The sequence below is a fragment of the Nematolebias whitei genome, chromosome 12 (genome assembly GCF_014905685.2).
Source record: "Nematolebias whitei isolate Nwh7 chromosome 12, NemWhi1, whole genome shotgun sequence".
Taxonomy (NCBI): Eukaryota; Metazoa; Chordata; class Actinopteri; order Cyprinodontiformes; family Rivulidae; genus Nematolebias; species Nematolebias whitei.
In genome coordinates, this window is record NC_056509.1 from 21,203,950 (window position 1) to 21,222,254 (window position 18,305).

An 18,305-nucleotide genomic window follows, 5' to 3' on the forward strand; every position below is an offset into this window, starting at 1 on the left:
AAAAAAAAAAAAAAAGGATGATGGCAAGAAAAGATTTTGTTGCCGTTCATTTCCCCTACATCGTATCAGAATGGAGTAAAACAAAAAAAAAAAAGTGTTTTTGTACAAAAAAAGATGAACACAGAGAAGATGAGAGGAGCAGTTTGAGTTTTCCAACCCACAAAACTTCATGCGGCGCAAGATGAGGGCAACAACGAGAGGAGCGGCTCTATCCTTGCTTGGAGGATGGGGCGACGGATGATGACGATGATGGTGGTTGATGATGATGATACCAAAGAAATTAGAACAATAATAAAATTAAAATAAAAACAACCACAGCAAAATCAACCAAAATGAAAGTCGCCCCACTCTACCCACTCTGGACCCAAAGATCAACCAAAAAAAAAAAAAGCAAAAATCTTAAGCACCCCAGCTCCTGGTCACGTGCACCACAGGAGGACACAACAAACTCAACAGAAAAGAAACCAACACGTCGTGCAACTGGTCATGTGACTGGAAGCAGGGCGAGGAATGAGGATATGAATTTCTGTGTCCACATGGTGAAATGTACCATCAGTATGAGTGTGCCTCTGTTGCCACTATATGGGGGGGGGGGGGGGTACTGTTCTACTAGGTGAACCTTTACTCATCTGATTTTTGAGAATACTTGGGTTTGAAGTTGTAAAAACTTAATTCAGGTTAAAAAAAAAAATCCAACAAAGTTCAGTCAGGTCATCTGGATGGTTTCTTTTTTTGGTGAGATGTTTCATCCAAAGTACTCCATCAGTCCAAGGAGCCACCAGTTGGCTGGTGATAAGATGGTTTCTGGTGCCCGCCCTCTGGCTATGGCTGCCTGAGAGGAGTCGACGGGGGAGAGGGTGGGCCCCAGAAACCATCTTATCACCAGCAGACTGGTTGGTCCACTATGGGTGTGTGCTGCTTGTGGGACACAGTTTGTCTGTGGCTCCTTGGACTGAAGAAATCCTTTGGATGACGGATGAAACATCTCAACAAAAAGAAACCGTCCAAATGACCTGACTGAACTTTGTTGGGTTTCAGAAGGAAATTAGTAAGAAGCAACCTTTGGGCACATTTATTGACTAAATCTAACATTTTAAAATGTCAGAATGTCATAATTTGATTAACATATTGAGTTACAGTTCATTGAGGCTTCACTGACAAGAAAGTACACATCTGGAGGTGAACTGATATTTAGAGCTAATACTGATGCAGATTTGTCCACGTCAGGACAGCCAGTAGATGATTTGAAGCTTTGTTTCTTTATGGCCAACTAGTTATAACAATTCATTATCCAGAAACATTCAAAAGTGCTACATTTGGAAAAATGAAATTTGGGGTTCAGGACGATGTAAAATGTTCTTATCTAATAGTAGAAACGTACAGGCTTCAATAATAATAATAATAGAGCTGTTTTTAATGTTAAACATATTTTTCTTAATTCAGTTAAGATTAAAATTGTTCTTGTGCAAAGCGAAGATTGTAAACAATATCAAATAAAAACATAAAAAACCTAATCATTGTTTTGGAAAAATCTTTAACCAAGACGAGAATGTTTGTTCTCTGTAACTTGATAATGTGGATGTTCTCGTCAACTAGTGGCAAAGAACAAGTACTGTAACATTTCTTAAATGTCTGAACTGAAATTTGTATATCCACCTTATTCCTGCTGGGGCTCCACTGTCTAAATGATTATGGGTACAACTTCCTGTCAGACAGGAAGTAGTAGTAAACATTAGCTAACCACGGTAGCAGAGAACGAACCGCGGTTTATTTGAAAGTAAGTTTAGCAGATAAAACACTATTTTTGTTTTCTTCACATTTATTTAACAACCATAAAGTTTCCTATAATAGCCGTGCTGAGTTCAGGTACCTGTTGTGTTCACGGCTGCATGAACAACCGCACCAAATTAAATCAGTGGCTACAACAACAAAGTTTTGAACACGGACCCAGAACAGAGAGTTCCTGTGAAAAGCTGTATACTTTCCATCTCCTACCTACAGATGAGGAATTAAGAAGAATGTGGCTGAAAAATGTGAACTTGAAGAGACCACCCAAAACTCTGTATGTGAGCTCATTTCACTTTGTTGACAAATGGCCGACGGAGGAAAACCAGCATCCTACTTTGTGTCTGGACTACAATAAACCACCGGAGAGGAGACACCGGATCCTCAGAAGGATTGAAAACAGTGACGAGAACATCAGGTCTGATTTCAAGTGTATGGAGGCACAGCTTTATAGTATTTGTTCATCTTTGGCATTACATGTTTTTCTGATAGGTCTTTAAGGTTTTGGCTGGGCTCCATGTCTGCTTTAAGATAAATAAGATTGTGTCCCACCTCTTTTAACAAAACATGACCGACCTTATTACTGTGTAGATACTGATACACCTCAGAGCTTTTCAGGTTGTTCATCACTTCACTGTTGGAAGAACCGAGTCAGTGACCGAGCTAAATAGTCACCGAGCTAAATATGCTGATATAAGTAGCTAAATATGCTAGTAGATGTAATCTGCAGCCACTTCTTCAGCTCGTCCTCAGCAGGCAGCAGGATGATTATATTGTCCTGTTGGAGCTCTGACAGGTGGTGTTTCTACATGTTTAAATTAAATCCACAGTGATCGGAGAAACTGCATTAGCTCGTGCTGTTCGCTCATAAACAAACGCCGGTTCTGGTCCGCACCAGAAGTCACGCCCATAATTCATGCAAGGCAGCATGGAGGCTAGGAATAAGGTGGATAAACAGAATAAAAAGTTTGAATTTAAAACATGTAGCATGGACAGGGCCCTTATGTGTTCAATAAAAGGGAGTTTTTTCTTTCCACTGTCTCCTTTGTGCTTGCTCAGGATGGGAGACTGCAACGAAGTGAAGATTCAACTTGTCTGCTGGATTCCTTAGATACAGAACTTTACTAATTGGATTTTATGTGAATGTTTGTGTAAAGTGCCCTGAGACAATTTGTTGTGATTTGGCGCTATATAAATAAACTAAACTGAATTAAAATTGAATTGAGTTCAATTGGGGCTGATAATTAAAATTTGGCTTAAGTAATAAGTTGACTAATTTATCGGTCTAGTGCTTGTTACAATAGTAATAAAATATCCACCAAACTTGTTAAACGCCAGAGTTGTGCTTAGAAACAAATGCTTCATCGCGTTCTGCACTCTTAGAGCCTTGTTTTAATCTCGGCTTATTATTAGCAGTGAAAAGTGGACATATGCTTGGTGTTTCGCTGAGTCGTGTTCGGGCAGATTAGTGCAGCATCAATTAGTCCACTGCGGTGGTATTTTGAAGGACAGTGAAGCAATCAAATAGCCTGAGCTGTTAATGATTTCCAGAGTGCCTACGGGGAGCAGCTTGTCAAGCACCGAGCCAGCTTTTACTCGGCTCACAGTCTCCTGGTTTCCACCACGTCACGAGGACGTGCGCCAGCTGCTCTGAGGCACGACAGTGATTGACAGCTGCTCACTATAAAAGTCTTTCAAACCCAAGCTGCCTCAAAAATACCACTCCTTTTAAATCTGAGGCATTATTTCTAGCTCTTTTATTATATCTCTAAACTCCAGTGTCTTATCACTTTGATGGGATCACAAAGTGATACCTGCGTGCAAGTTTGCGTAAAGGGGAGGAGGAAAGAGAGATGATGTGCACAGAAATTCGAGGATATCTGTTCTCTATTAGAATGTTTCAGGTAAGGCAAGCCTCCGACGAGGAAAACAGAGGTACGAGACAGGAGAAGAAGAGGGAAGGAGGACGCTCTGTTGCAGTTAGTCTGCTACATATCACAGTATCTGGGCTGAAAGCATCTTTGTTCTCGAAAGAATCTCAAAATGTATCGTCTGTCAAGAGAGACGCACACACGCACAGCAAGAGGAAGTCAACCAAGTACAGAGCAGATACATTTTGAAGCATCAGTGAAGGCGACATGTGGCTTGATACTAATCTTTGGGTAAAGTTTCGCTCTCAGCTGGACGTAGAGAGAACTAAATTAGTATCAACGCGTCATCATGTCTGCAACCAGTGGCCCCATAGCTTAGTGTAACTTGTGCTTTTAACGTCTTCAGTTAAAGTTGTGACTTTCTGAAAAGGTCACGCTAAATAGACTCTAGCTTTATCCATCTCCAAAGAGTTTTTAAAACAAAACTCTTGATGCGGTGAGAGCTCCTCACGCAAATGGATGTTTCTTTTTTTGGGGGGGAAGTTACACTTGAAGCTCTCATGGGGCATGATGCTCAGAGGAGAAGCTCCTCGGTAGCAAATCAAAGAAAGACAGGGAGAAATAGACCAGGTTTCAGAGCAAGCACAACTTGACACACTCATCCCACCTGTGTGTCCGGAGTCGCACTCCTCCAGGTCCTCGTCGTCGCTGGAGCACTCGGCGGACGAAACGATGTCGTCGGTGGTCTGTGGAGGAAGCACATTCACAGGGAGGGGGAGGAGGACAGGGTTAGAGCTGAAGTAGTACACACATTCAAGGGTATCTCGGCGCACAGACACCCTCCGCCCATCCTTCAGCTCCCATATATCACTTGGAGTCAATCATATTTCACAGTGTTTATCATTCTTTACTTTATGTGCTTTCCTCCTCCGCAGATAATTGTTTTCCTTCACCCTCCGTGCTCCGCCTCGGATTATTTATCGCCCCTCTCCTCCTCCATCGTCCACAATCAATGAACTCCGCCAAACCCGCACGGCTCAACAGCTTCCCAGCCTCTGATTTGTGCTGGAGGCTGCAGGAGGAGGGGACGGGGGCCGCCAGAGTGTCTGGCTACACCTGGACCAACCGTGGATTATCTGCACCCTCCAGTTCTCACAAATCTGATTTATCCCACCCCTTCCCATCCCCCTATTCTGGTCAACCCATGGAGGACAGAAGGGGTAGGGGGTGGGTGTTGTATTTCAGCAGAGGTGCGCTGGGCAGCCGGCATTTATTAGAATGAATCAACGGGGCGATAAAATAAGCCCTGTCACCAAGCTGGGTTATGAAATCAGAGTGCTGATTGAGTTTTCCAGTCCTGGCCGGGGGAGTGGGGGCTCTAAATATCATTGGGCTTGACAGACTAATGAAACGCGCCCCCGTGCTTGTTCTGCTGTATTCAACAGGGCCAACAGAAAGCTGTCCTCATCTGCCAGATGCTGAAGCACAAACAAGCCGCACAATGAAAAGGCAGATTTTTCTAAGCACATTCCTAATGCGCCCCGTGATTACACACGATGGCCCGTGCTATTTTCTGTTTCAGTACATTTGTAAATGTGTTAATGTGCTGCTTACGCTGCTGTGCATAACACACCACATTATGTACTGTACTCCATTCTGAGGAGGCTAAAGCAGGAGGGGGGGCTCGAGAGGAAATTGCTGTAAAATATGGCCTCTTGGTAAACATGGCATTATTTATTGAAGCCACATTATGGGTGTAAAGTCTTGCTTATTGCTTGTTATTATGATGGCAGCAGATGTGGGAGGCAGGCACACGGGGGAGGGGATGAAACACAGCTTCAAAGTCTGTTCCAACAAAAAACCTCCGTCCTTCCTCATGTCTCTGCAGCTGACGTCCAAAACATCTCAGCTCAGGAAATGTTGGCATGGAGGCACCACGTCGCAGATATTTAAAATCCAAACGTTAAGCTAACACGAGGGCCACCGCACCAGCTGTTAAATATTAAACAAGGATTGCTGCGCCGGAGTAGCATCGTTACGGATCGTTCCGCAACAGAAACATCTGCTTTAACAGCAGAGATCACTCTAATAGTTATCTGGAGCCAGTGGTGCTGATAGATTTTTATGTATCGTGTGTGTGTGTGTTATGCACATTTGAGTTTAAGTGTTGATGTGTCTGTTACCAAAACATCTCATGAACCACTGAATGGATTTCATTGAAACGTTCTGGAAACAATCATTGCATGTGCATCTACAACTGGTTAACCTTTGGAGACAACCCTATTAAAAATGGCTGCCACAGCAAACTGGCCTTAGAAAACAATAAAAAGGCTTTAATTCAGTTAATCTTGCAGGTATTGTGCCAAACTTTGCTGTAGTAGTAGCTTAGAGTCTCCACAACACATATTCTAAGTGATATGCACAGCTTTGCCTAAAATCTTAGCATGAACTAGAGTTGCATTCAGGCCTAATAAATCCAGCCTGGACCGGACCAGCCCGTAGTTGTTTTTCCCCAAACCCTAACCGGACCCAACGGATTACCAGTAATTAGAGGGCTGAACCTGAAAAAATAGCCCCAAAAAATGGCTTTTTAAAAAATTTATTAAGTTTTTACTGCTTTTGTACACAAATCAGTTTGATATGATAGTTGTAAAAACAAAATGAAAGGAAGATATAAGATTTATGTTTATTAACAAATTGCCGAATGGATATTTACATACAAAACAAAAAGCCTAAAAATCAACTGTAAAGATAGGCTGTTATACAGAATGGTAAATGGACTGTACTTATATAGCGCCTTTCTACCTTATTTCAAGACACTCAAAGCGCTTTACATCACAATCTGTGCCTCATTTACCCATTCATACAGCACTCTACTACATCCCTACAAAGATAATTGAACAAATCATTCTAAAGAGACTAATCAGAGCTTTATCACATTCATACACTGATGGGACACACATCAGAGGCAATGAGGGGTTCAGTGTCTTGCCCAAGGACACTTAGACATGTGACTGCTGGTGGATTTGAACCCCCAACTCTCGCATTGGAGGACGACTGCTCTAACCACTCAGCCACAGCCGCCCCCATAGAGATGAACAAAATTATTGTTAGAGCAAAATTATTTGGGAAAATCTAGAAGAAGGCTATTTTAACTGAGCGCGCTGCTCGCTTCAGCTTTTGTAGATGCTGCTACTTCCTTCACGCAGATGACAGCAGGTGTGGAGATGTGTACAGCCAATCAGCTGATCGATCGATCGATCCATCCATCCATCCATCGATCGATCGATCCATCCATCCATCCATCCATCCATATCCGCTTCTTCCTTTTGGGGTAGCGGGGGTCGCTGGTGCCCATGTCCAGCAGTCACTGTGCGAGAGGCGGGGTACACCCTGGACAGGTCTCCAGTCCACTTCAACCAGCGAGTCAGCGGACGTGTGCGGCCGGTCACAGGTGTCCATCTGAGTTTTAACGCAACTTTTTTAAACCTCTATAAACCGGCCGGTCGGACCTCCCTCCTCCTTAACAAGTAAATTAACACAATTTTATACTGTGAATTCTTATTTAGTTTTCTTTGTACTGTATGATTCGTAAAACCGCATCTAAGCCAGAGACCGGCCCAGCCCACACATTAATCACATTATAATGGTCTGGACTGGCCCTAATCCAGGTCAGTCCGGACCAAATTTCGGGTTCGGGTTAGAAATGACAGCTCTAGCACGAACCATTGGTCAATCTTTTTGTCTGTTAGCAAAATATTTCATAAACCACTAGAGGGATGTCAATGCAACTTTCAGAAATGAATCACTGAATGTTTATTTATAATTTTTGAACTTTTGGAGTTATTCCATTATGAGATGGCTGCCATAGTTTATCAAAATTACACAAGATAAATATGGCTATAATTCTGTCAGTTTTAAAATTATTGAGGTAAAATCTGATCAGGTTGTAGCTGAGAGTCATTCACAAATCATACTCTGAGTGAGACGTCTCACACCAGTTGTGCTTAATTAACTTGTCCATTTCTTGATATGAATTCCTTCAAGTACTGCTAGGTGTTTACCAAGTCACGATGTTACCAGGCTAGATGAGTAAATTTAAAAAAAGCAGATCAATGTAAGACCTGCAGTGAGTATCGCCAGACATTTTATCTTCTGTAAACTTCTTGGAGAAAAAGAATCCACTTTAAAGACTGAGTTGTGTATAAAAGGCAGAACGTCTCTGCTAAATCAGAGTAAGAGACCATCTCATGGTGATCACTCTGATTCCACTCAGAGAAATTGAAAGGGGGGTTTGAAGTGCGATGTTTGACCTTTGGAGACCTCTCGACACGCGCTTGATTAGGTTTTACAAACATAAGTTGCATCTCAGGAGTCAGTTCAGAGTGAAGTGCTCCTTGTGGAAGGCTAAGGGTGCCGGCTCTTTGCATTTGAGCTCATACAGAACAAATAAAGTGGCAAACGTGGTCTCCTCCAAGTTGACCCATGACTTCAGTAATAACATAGAGTACTGTAAATGGCTTCATGGGTGCTGCGGTGGAAAGCAGATTATTGCAGGAGGATTCAGCTGATCTGAGGGAATACAGATAAACACATTCACAGCTGAGGACATCTAATTCTCTGTCCAAATCTCTATAACATGCATATACGTCCGTCCGTCCGTCCGTCCATCCATCCATCCATCCATCCATCCATCCATCCATCCGTCCGTCCATCCATCCATCCATCAATTTATTATTTATTAACCTTTATTTAACCAGACAAATCACATTGAGATCATCACATAGCTCTTTTGCAAGGGAGGCCTAGGCCTGAAGGCAGTCCATGTTTTTGGTCTGTGGGAGGAAACGGGAGTACCCAGAGACAACCCACTCAAGAACAAGAAGAACGTGCAAACTCCACACAGAAAGACCCCAGGTCCAACCGGGGATTGAACCCAGGACCTTATTGCTGTGAGACAACAGTGCTAACCACTGAGCCGTCTTGCTGCCAATACATCCATCCATGCATTGTCTTTCATTTATTCTGAAGTCGGGTCTTGGGGGCAGCAGCTTGAGCAGAGAGGCCCAGACATCTCTTTCTACAGCCCCTCTTCCAGCTCTTCTGGGAGGATTCCAAGGTGTTACCCGGCCAACTGAGAGACTATTACTTGAACTCCTCCACTTGAGGCAGACATGTAATTATTTTCTACAAAAATTGTCATCTTTGTTTTGAGCATCTGGTTGGGAGTATTTTGGTACTTTCAAAAAATAAAAATACATTAATTATTTTGTAAAAAAAATAAAGCAAAAACAATATTAGCATTGCACCAGATTATATTGTTTACCCAGCTTTCAGTTGACACTCAAAGTCTACCAACAAACAGCAGAGACTAATCAATAGTCAGACTTCATTAAAAGAGCATTTACCTCCGAACACTTCAATGATCGATGCAGACAGATGGTCTCCTTGGGACACAAGTTAAAAAATAAAAAATAAAACAATACACAACGTTCACTTTACAACTGATGGCACAGTCAGAGGAGATGGCGCGGTGGTTTAGTCTTGAGTTCTGGGAATCAGAAGAGGCCATTTTACCACTCAGGCCTGACCTCAGACCAACTGTAAACCCTGAAACCTCCTTCTGTTACCTACACCATCAAGTCCAAGTTTAAATATTTTATCAGTGGAAGCGTTTTTATTAAATGTGTAATCTGCTGAGTGTAGTGTGGAGTGAAAACCCATCAATAATCATATGTTGATTGTTTCCATCTTTTGTTCTTGTCCATCAGTGGCAGTAAGGTCTAGAGCTGTCATTTCTAACCTGGGCCCGAAGCCCGGCCCATTGGTGTCGGGCTTTTGATTGCGTCAGCGAATCAGCTGCGATCCAGTTATATGGCAGCAAGGCTTACCATACTATCCAAATATGGCAACATAGCTTACCATACTATCCAAATATATGGCAACATGGCCTGCCATATATCTACCAGCTGCACGCGGCCATTTGACTGTGAGCTGATCAGCCTTGAAAGAGTTCAAATAGAGTTCAGTTAAGCTTCAGATGGGACTGTACTACCAGGAAGTGATCCATCGCCCAAATGGACATTCATTCAGCTGCTACACACAGTGGACGCACGCGGCCGACGACTCAAACAAGTCAGATCCCAAAGCAGACATGTCAGAGTAGGGTCCGTGTCTGAATAATGCAGCAGAAGCAGGGATTTAATGCACTTTGACGGCCATGAAAGGACAAACACCTCCTCAGCTCCGATCTTCTGCCCCCTTTATTCAGCCGCACATATCCGCTGACCGTTAATAACTATATAAGCAGTCAAAGCTTGATTGAAAATGTCAGGGTTTTTTGGGGGTTCGAACCTATAATTAATTAGGTAGCATGGTGGCACAGCTGGTAGAGCTGCTGTCTCTCAGCGAAAAGATTGCCAGTTCAAATCCCGGTCCGGGGGCCTTTCTGGGTGGAGTTTACACGTTCTCTCTGTGCATGCATGGGTTTTCTCCGGGTACTCCGGTTTCCTCCCACAGACCAAAACCATGCATGTTAGACTGATGGGGTGGCTGTGGCTGAGTGGTTAGAGCAGTCGTCCTCCAATGCAAAAGTTGGGGGTTCAAGTCAACCAGCAGTCACATGCTGAAGTGTCCCTGGGCAAGACACTGAACCCATCATTGCCTCTGATGTGTGTCCCATCAGTGTATGAATGTGATCTAATGCACTGATTAGTCTCTTTAGAATGATTTGTTCAATTAGCTTGAATGGGTAAATGAGGCACATATTGTAGTGTAAAGAGCTTTGAGTATCTTGAAATAAGATAGAAAGGCGCTATACAAGTACAGTCCATTTACCATTTACTGATTGGTAACTAAATTGTCTGTAGGTGTGAGTGAGAGAGTGAATGGTTGTTTGTCTCGTGTGTCTCTGTGTGGCCCTGTGATGGACTGGAGACTAGGGGTTGAACAAGTATATAATTTTTAAACTCGACATTAACATAATAAAACCCGGGTAGAACTCGAGTATTTGATGACGTCATAGATCTCAAGATACAAAAATAAATAAATAAATAAAACTGCAAAAAAAGGTAATTATTTACAAAAAAAAAAAAAAAAAAACACCAACAAAACATTGGGAGCGTATATTATGCTCCTACCATTTATCATACTGCAAATAAGTCACAGGAAAAAACTAAACTATTAGTTATTATTATTAAACGGCAAACGTGAAGAAAATGCAGACGTCAAAAACGAAACTTAACCGAAACTGGTTCGGTGGATTGGACCCGGTGTTACACCATACTCTGTGACCTGCAACAGTGCAACACCGCCCCCTACGGTCATACGGTGGTCACATAATATGACGTCACTACAGATACTCAACATAACATTTTTAACCTCGATAGATGTCCTAGCAATCGATGTGTAGATTACTCGAGTACTCTGTTAATGCCCTACTGGAGACATGTCCAGGGTGTCCCCTGCCCCTCGCACAGTGATTGCCGAACATGGGCATCGGCAACCCCCATGACCCAAAATGGAAGAAGCGGGTAAAAAGGTAATGGATGGACCTGTAATTACTGTTAATTTGTCAGGTCAGATGGGGTTCAGAAATGATGGCTACGGGCTGGGGCCGGGACGGATTTTTTGGGCCCGAATGCAACTCTAGTAAGGTCCTGTGTGTCCTGCAGTAATACCATAATAAAACATGTTGCAATTCTGCTTATTGTGAAACTTGTTTGTTTAAATTGAGTACTGAGTCATACATTATTTAATATTTCAGCCAGATCTCCGTGTAATCTTCTAAACTCATCTTGATCCATAGGTGTCAGACCTTCTGACAGTCTCACAAAGTTTATTTTTGGACTTTTTTCATTATATGACAATTTTTTTTTTTTTTTTTTTTTTTGGTAATCCACTTGACAGATTAAAAAAAAACAATTCCTTCTCTTGGGCTTAATTCTTTTTTTTAAACTCCAGAACGATCTTCAGAAAGCCTGGAGATTATGATGATTAGGACCAATTTGAAAGATGACAAGAAAGTCTATCTGCTTGGAAGCAGAATATGAAGTAAATGAAGTTAAATTAAAATATTTGCATTAGTGTATATACACAATATTAGCATAAATTAAGATCTTTAGTATTCAGTTTCATCATATGCGGCCCCTTTAAGGAATCCAGATATATCCCCCCTTCTATATACAGATGATATTTTCACTTTTAGTGCAGCCAAAACAGAACAAATATACTTTAAATACTCCACTTGAATTGCTCCTGTGTAGACACTGATGGAGGACTAATGCTGCCGCTGCTATTCTGCTAATGTGCTGCTTCTGCTATGAGGCTGTCACTCCCCCCACAACACTAAAACCACATCAAGAGGGGATAGTTTCCCAAATGGACAGGTAGAACACTCAAAGCAATGAGAGAAGCTGGGACAAACATGGACTTAATGCTGTAATTTCAGCACATTAGGAAAGAAAAAAAAAATCCATATTAGCTTGAGAGGCATGGTAGGCTGCCACGCTCTGTAACATTGAGCAGGTAACGAAGCAGATGTCTGATAAATTTTCGTCCTAAAGCAAATATTCAGCATGGAAAAGCTGAACTTCTTACACGTTTGAAGTGTTCTTGCAGCTCCCAAATACCTTGGTTTGAAAAGGATTGAAAGGAGACCGGAGGAACAGATTCCTTTCATTCTTGTGCAAAGAAAACTATCCAACGTGGAGTCTGCAGAAAGAAAGCATGCACTCACACATCTCTTCACAGCTGGGCCTAAAAATAAGCACTATCATTCTGACAAAGATGTCTGACAAGAATCAAGATTTTATAAACTAACATCTGAAAAGATACAACAAAGAGACAGTAGAGTCAGATGAGTACAAACCCAGTACTAAACACTCCCCATCTTTAAAAAAGTGTCATAGCCTTAGACGATGACCAAATACTCCTAACGTTTTGTGTTCAGAGTCTACGGGTCGTTCCAATTAAAAGAGAAATATTTCAAGTTGGGATGAAGCTCATCAAATACATGGACGGTAACAAGAGGAGCCGCTGTGGTTGCAGCTGAATATTCTGCTGAGCATGACAGTGATTTGATCGATCACATCAAAGCCAGCGTTTGTGCTCGGCTGTGGGAGAGAAAGACGTAATGTACTCGACTGTCTGTGGTGCCCCCTTGGGTCAGAGATAGCAGTGTAGAGGCTAAAAATCAGCCGCGGCCCTCGGGTTACAAACGCAATATGAAATATGAGTGTGAACAGAGCCGAGGCTCAGGGAGATGCTGGGAATCGGGGCGCACATGCTTAAGTGCGCCACACTGAGTCACATCACGAGGGAGGGCGAGCTGAACGTACCGCCGCCCTATCATAACAAATGACCCTCATGTGTTTTTATGCCCACAGGCCAAAGGAAACACGGAGAAACAAAGTATTTTCAGAGAAAAGAAAGAGACGCTGTATAATAGATCCACATTATGGCTTCACTATAAAACCCACTTTGGCTTATTCACAATGCCAGAGTGCTCCATGCCTACAGCAGATTTAGTTTTACTGATGGACGTTAAAAACATCTAATGTCTTGAGCATGCCGTCCTGTTTGTCAGTACCAAGACTTCCACTGTGGTTACATGTTCTGAGATCAGAAAATACAAAAAAAAAAGCTTGAGCATACTAAGCCTATCAGACCTGCTTCATTCTAAATTAGGACCTACAAGACATAGAACATGGCTGGATTGGGGCAAATTTGGAAAACATTTAGTATGAAGACCAATATTTCCCTTAAATTATTGGCCTTGGCAGAGCGCTTGTTGGACAGAAGGTGGTGGGGGTTTGGTAGGCAGGGTGCTCAGTTCTGTTGATGGGCGTGGCGCCTCTGTTGGATAATGGTAGGGGAACACTGAAGACATCATGAAGCTTGAGATGTTCTCCTGGGCCCTCACCACTCAACATGCCAGCTCTTACACAACTCTCTCTAATCACAGCAGGATTCAGTTGTGTGCTAAAACATCAGCATGGATATCACATCTGTGCCAGACTGTTTCCACATTCTTCTCACAAATGTGGTCACAGCTCATGCATGAGGTCAAGGGGGTTGATCCTGTTTCAAGTTGGCTCTGTGTGAACCAAATGTCTTGGATACGCAGCCATTACAATGCAAACCAGTGCAAACCTCCAAAATAAGTTTTGAGCACTTTTAAAAGCATGGACTCTGTAGACCACTTTGTTCTTTTTGAAGAACCTGCCAAGACCATCCATATTTAGGATAACTTGGCTCAAAGCTGTGTCATTGATATGGGTCGACATTTTTAGTCCAACACCAACAGAGCCCCCAAAACGTAAAATAGTACACTAACTTCTGAAGGAAAAATGTCATATCTACAAAGTGAAAGAGAAGGGGCTGCATCCAGTGGGCTGACACTTATGATCACTGGTTGGAGGCAGAAAATTAAAAGACAGTATGCAAATTTTCTTTTGAAATCACAATGCATGCAGTGACATTTGATGCAACATTATTTGGGCCAAAATTTGTCAGGAGTTGCATGCATCTTCTTCTTGCTTTTCTCTCTTCAGAGGTTGCCACAGTGTGTCACCCTCCTCTGCATCCTCTGTCCTCACTCCAACTACCTCCATGTCCTCTCTAACTGCAGCCATATATCTCCTCTTTGTCTTGTCCCTGGCAGCTGCATTTCTAACATCCTTCTATCAATATACCCACTGTCCCTCCTCTGGACATGTCCAAACCATCTCAGTCTGGTCTCTCTAACTTTATCTCCCAGTTGTGCTGTACCTCTGATGATCTCATTCCTAATCTTATCCATCCTTGTCACTCCTAAGGAGAACCTCAACATCTTCATTTCTGCCACTTCCAGTTCTTTCTCATGTCTTTTTGTCCATGTCTCTTTCTTCAGACCATACAACATAGCTGGTCTCACCACTGTCTTATAAACTTTTCCTTTGACCTTTGCTGACACCCTTTTGTCACAAATCGCTCCTGAATCTTTTCTCCATCCACTCCATCCTGTCTGGACTCTCTTCTTCACCTCTTTACCAAACTCCCCATTTTCCTGGACAGTGGACCCCAAGTACTTGAAGTCCTGCTCCTTTGTGACCTCTGCTCCTTGTAGCCTCACTGTTCCACTGGCCTCCCTCTCATTCACACACATGTACTCTGTCTTACTACGGCTGACTTTCTTTCCTCTTCTTTCAAGTGCATACCTCCACTTCTCCAAGTTCTATCCATTCTTAGGAGTTTGCATATGTATCACCCAAATTTTGTGTAAATTGTTTTGTTGCATTTTAGTCATAAATTGTCTTAATAATATCTCAATATGTGCTCGATTTATTCTCAGTGCTGTTAATTGTCTCCCAAGGCACCCAGGTTGTTAAATTATTTTTTATGTCTCCAATTAGTTACTTTATAAATTTATTAGGTGACAACCCCGTCAAACCGTGGGACTCGTTTCTTTCACTTTCTGACTCCTGGAATCGAAATTGAGGAGGGTTAAACATGGGTTCCAGACACCTGCAGCAACTATTTAGAGATTAGCCTTGCACACTTCTGAAAACTTTCAAAGTTCAGGCAACATGAGAATGAGGCTCTTTGACTCATGCAAGAAAATGGAGAGTCCTCGTCAACACTTCAGAATATTTTGGAAACTTCCTAGAGAACGCAGTTCTCAAGTTATTGCTAAGAGTAGCAGCCAAGTGAGAAACACAGCTTTATATTAAAAAAAAAAGTTTGAACATTTTTGTCTTCTTTACTGGCACAGGATTTTTGTCTTTTGATCAGTTAATGTGTTTATGCTCCTAAACGCAGAGCTTCGTGTGGTGTCACCTGATACTTCTGCTAGCACCCTCAAAATGATGAAACCAACACAGACAGAAGGTCTAATCAATGCAACTGCAGCAAACATGGGTATAAAGTGTTTCCCTGTGAATCACTGGTGCAGCTGTTAAAGGGTTTTGACTTGCCGTTGACGGAGTCCCAGATTGCTTTCTTTATCATATTTATATGTATTTATCTTTGGCACATCCATACATATGCGCCTGTGTTCATCCGGTCAAAAAACTATATGCCTTCTGGACTACACATCGGCCCCAAACACAAATCAGAATATATTCACATTTCAGATGATTAACATGAACTGCCCACAAACAGGTGCATTCAACAAACAGTAGAATGGTCTTTACAATGGGTTTAGGAATACGTTTAGCCATGTACAGAACATGTACAGAAAAAGTCAACCCTTAATGTTAGTCACTGTCTAAACATTAGTTAGTTGAACATTCAAAAGTTGAAGTTTGTGCGTCTTGTTAAACCTGATTGGTCAAGAAAACAAATCTTCAGTCAAGCTGTTTAATCTTCTAGTCTGAAAATGTCAATCCTCTATAAAGATTCATCAATTTAGAGCCCTACAGTAAGCATTAGCTCTATTTTTTTTAATAAGACATTTTTGCTGTACCCCCCCCAACACCTCAAAAAAAAAAAAAAAAATAAAAAATCTTAGATTGTCAAGTATATAAATATAACTTTAAACTCATGGGCCAAAATATAAAACAGTAAACTAGCTTTGTAAATTGGCTTTAAGCTGTTAAGTTTGAAAGACAATAGGTCATTAAAAAAACATCTGTCAGCCTCTGTTCTATTATTATATATGTTACTGGAAAAAAAGACCCACTGCTCAGTTTTTCAAGTGAAGAAGGTGAGAAAAATCTGAGGTCTCCTATTGTTTCTTCCTCACTGGTCCACTAATTCCCCACTCCTCCATCTCGCCAGCCCTCGTACCCACACAGGATAGCCATCTCTGTGGTGAAAGCTTAGCCCTTCTATTGATGGCTGCATGATATGCGTGTTATCATGTCCGATCTGAGCTTTGACAGCCTGACAAGGGAGAGGCTTGTTTTACAAGGGGGATCAATGGCACGAGCCCATATCCCTATCAATAGGCTGCCACAACTCTTTTAGCTCTCGTTCTCACTCTGTGACAGATAAGATGATCTATCCGGGAGCAGCAGGAGAAAAAGAAAATTGGAATTGCAGCATGTGATAAAAATAGGATAAGATGTTGATTCTGATCATGCAATTTCATTTACATAAGAAGCAGCATTGTTGGACCAGACCTGTACAGTAAGGCTAGGATCCCTGCTGCCCTTCAAATGAAGACATAAATTATAAAAACATGAGCTCCATAAACGACTTGTATAGTACCAGAGCCGTATGCTAAGTGATTCCCAAGATCAAATATTGATATTTCAAATGAGCACCCACAGTGGGCCTTTCTGTGCAGCCTCCTGTAGTCAGCACCTTTTATTCAGGTTAATGGAGAAACAGGGAGCAGGAGGGAAACAGCTGGAGAGGTGGGGAAAAAAAAAGTAAAATAAAATGCATTTAATTTGTTTACCGTCACCATGGCAGGTTGGTTTCAGCAGAATGGGTTATGTGTGGAATATTTCTCTTTTTCTCAAGGACCTGCTTTTGTACACCGTGCAGTGAGGGTTGTTGCTTTACAGCAAACTCTGATTGCCCTCAGGCCGCAGGTAGCCACTTTCAAACAGGGTCATTCATCTTCCTGTGGAAAAGGAAATGGTCTCCGGCCCGGTTCCTTAATCACCCGCATGCCACGGCGTACAAGGTCATCACACACCTTCTCTGTGCACACCAACACACAAACACACAAGCTGAAAGTGTGCAGTGAGAGGGTGCAGAAGATGAGGGGGAGCATCCTCGTCATGTTCAGGACCATCTTCAGGTGGGACTCTGGAAGTGATCAGAGGTCTCGGTTTTGGGTCGTGTTGCGTTTTTATCCTCCCCGCTCCCCCCACTTACCAAAGGCAACAGGTGGGCAATAATGGACTCATCTGAATTTAACTTACCTGAATTTAACTAGCAGAAAACAATAATTAGATGTACATCTACAGCTGAAGGCAGCACGGTGGCTCAGTTGGTAGAGCTGCTGCCTCTCAGTGAGAGGGTTGCCAGTTCAAATCCTGTCCCGGGAACTTTCTGGGTGGAGTTTGCATGTTCTCTCTGTGCATACGTGGGTTTTCTCCAGATAGTCCAGTTTCCTCCCACAGATCAAAAACATGCATGTTAGACTGATTGGTAACTCTAAATTGTCCCTAGGTGAGAGAGTGAAAGGTTGTTTTTCTTTATGTGTCCCTGTGATGGACTGGAGACCTGTCCAGGGTGTCCCCCGCCTCTCACACAGTGATGGCTGGACATGAGCACCAGTGAACCCCTGACCCAAAAAGGAAGAAGTGGGTAAAATATAATGGATGGATGGCTCTACAGACTCAACTCTGTTCAAGATGGCTGCCACAGCCACACCAAAACGACTTAAACTCAATTAATTTTACACACTCTGATGGAAGGTTTGTTGTGGTAGTAGCCGAGACCGATCCCCGACTCATATTCAAGGTTTGTCTCAACTGACTACAACGTTTCTCAACATGATCTGAATAAGTGTCTGGTCTGAAGGTGCAGGGCAGTGTGCAGTTCTTCAAGGACTCTCAGGCTTTTTATGCAGTTCAAAGTGAGGAATTCATATATAGATGTGATGCAGAGCTGTACGCTAACAGCTGAGACTGATGGAAAAATAGTTGAAAGAACACGAGAGCCATATGGGAGCAGGAGAAAGAGAAGGGGGGGGGGGGGGATTCTGAACGT

General features: G+C 42.5%; 1 protein-coding gene across 1 annotated transcript in view; it reads right to left on the reverse strand.

The window, feature by feature from the left end:
• LOC119418450 (neurexin-3b) overlaps positions 1-18,305 on the reverse strand; it is a 528,753-nt gene that overhangs the window by 11,855 nt on the left and 498,593 nt on the right. The window contains exon 21 of the mRNA XM_037685736.1: positions 4,324-4,402. Within this exon, the coding sequence (XP_037541664.1) occupies positions 4,324-4,402 (79 nt within the window). The remainder of the gene's footprint in view (positions 1-4,323; positions 4,403-18,305) is intronic.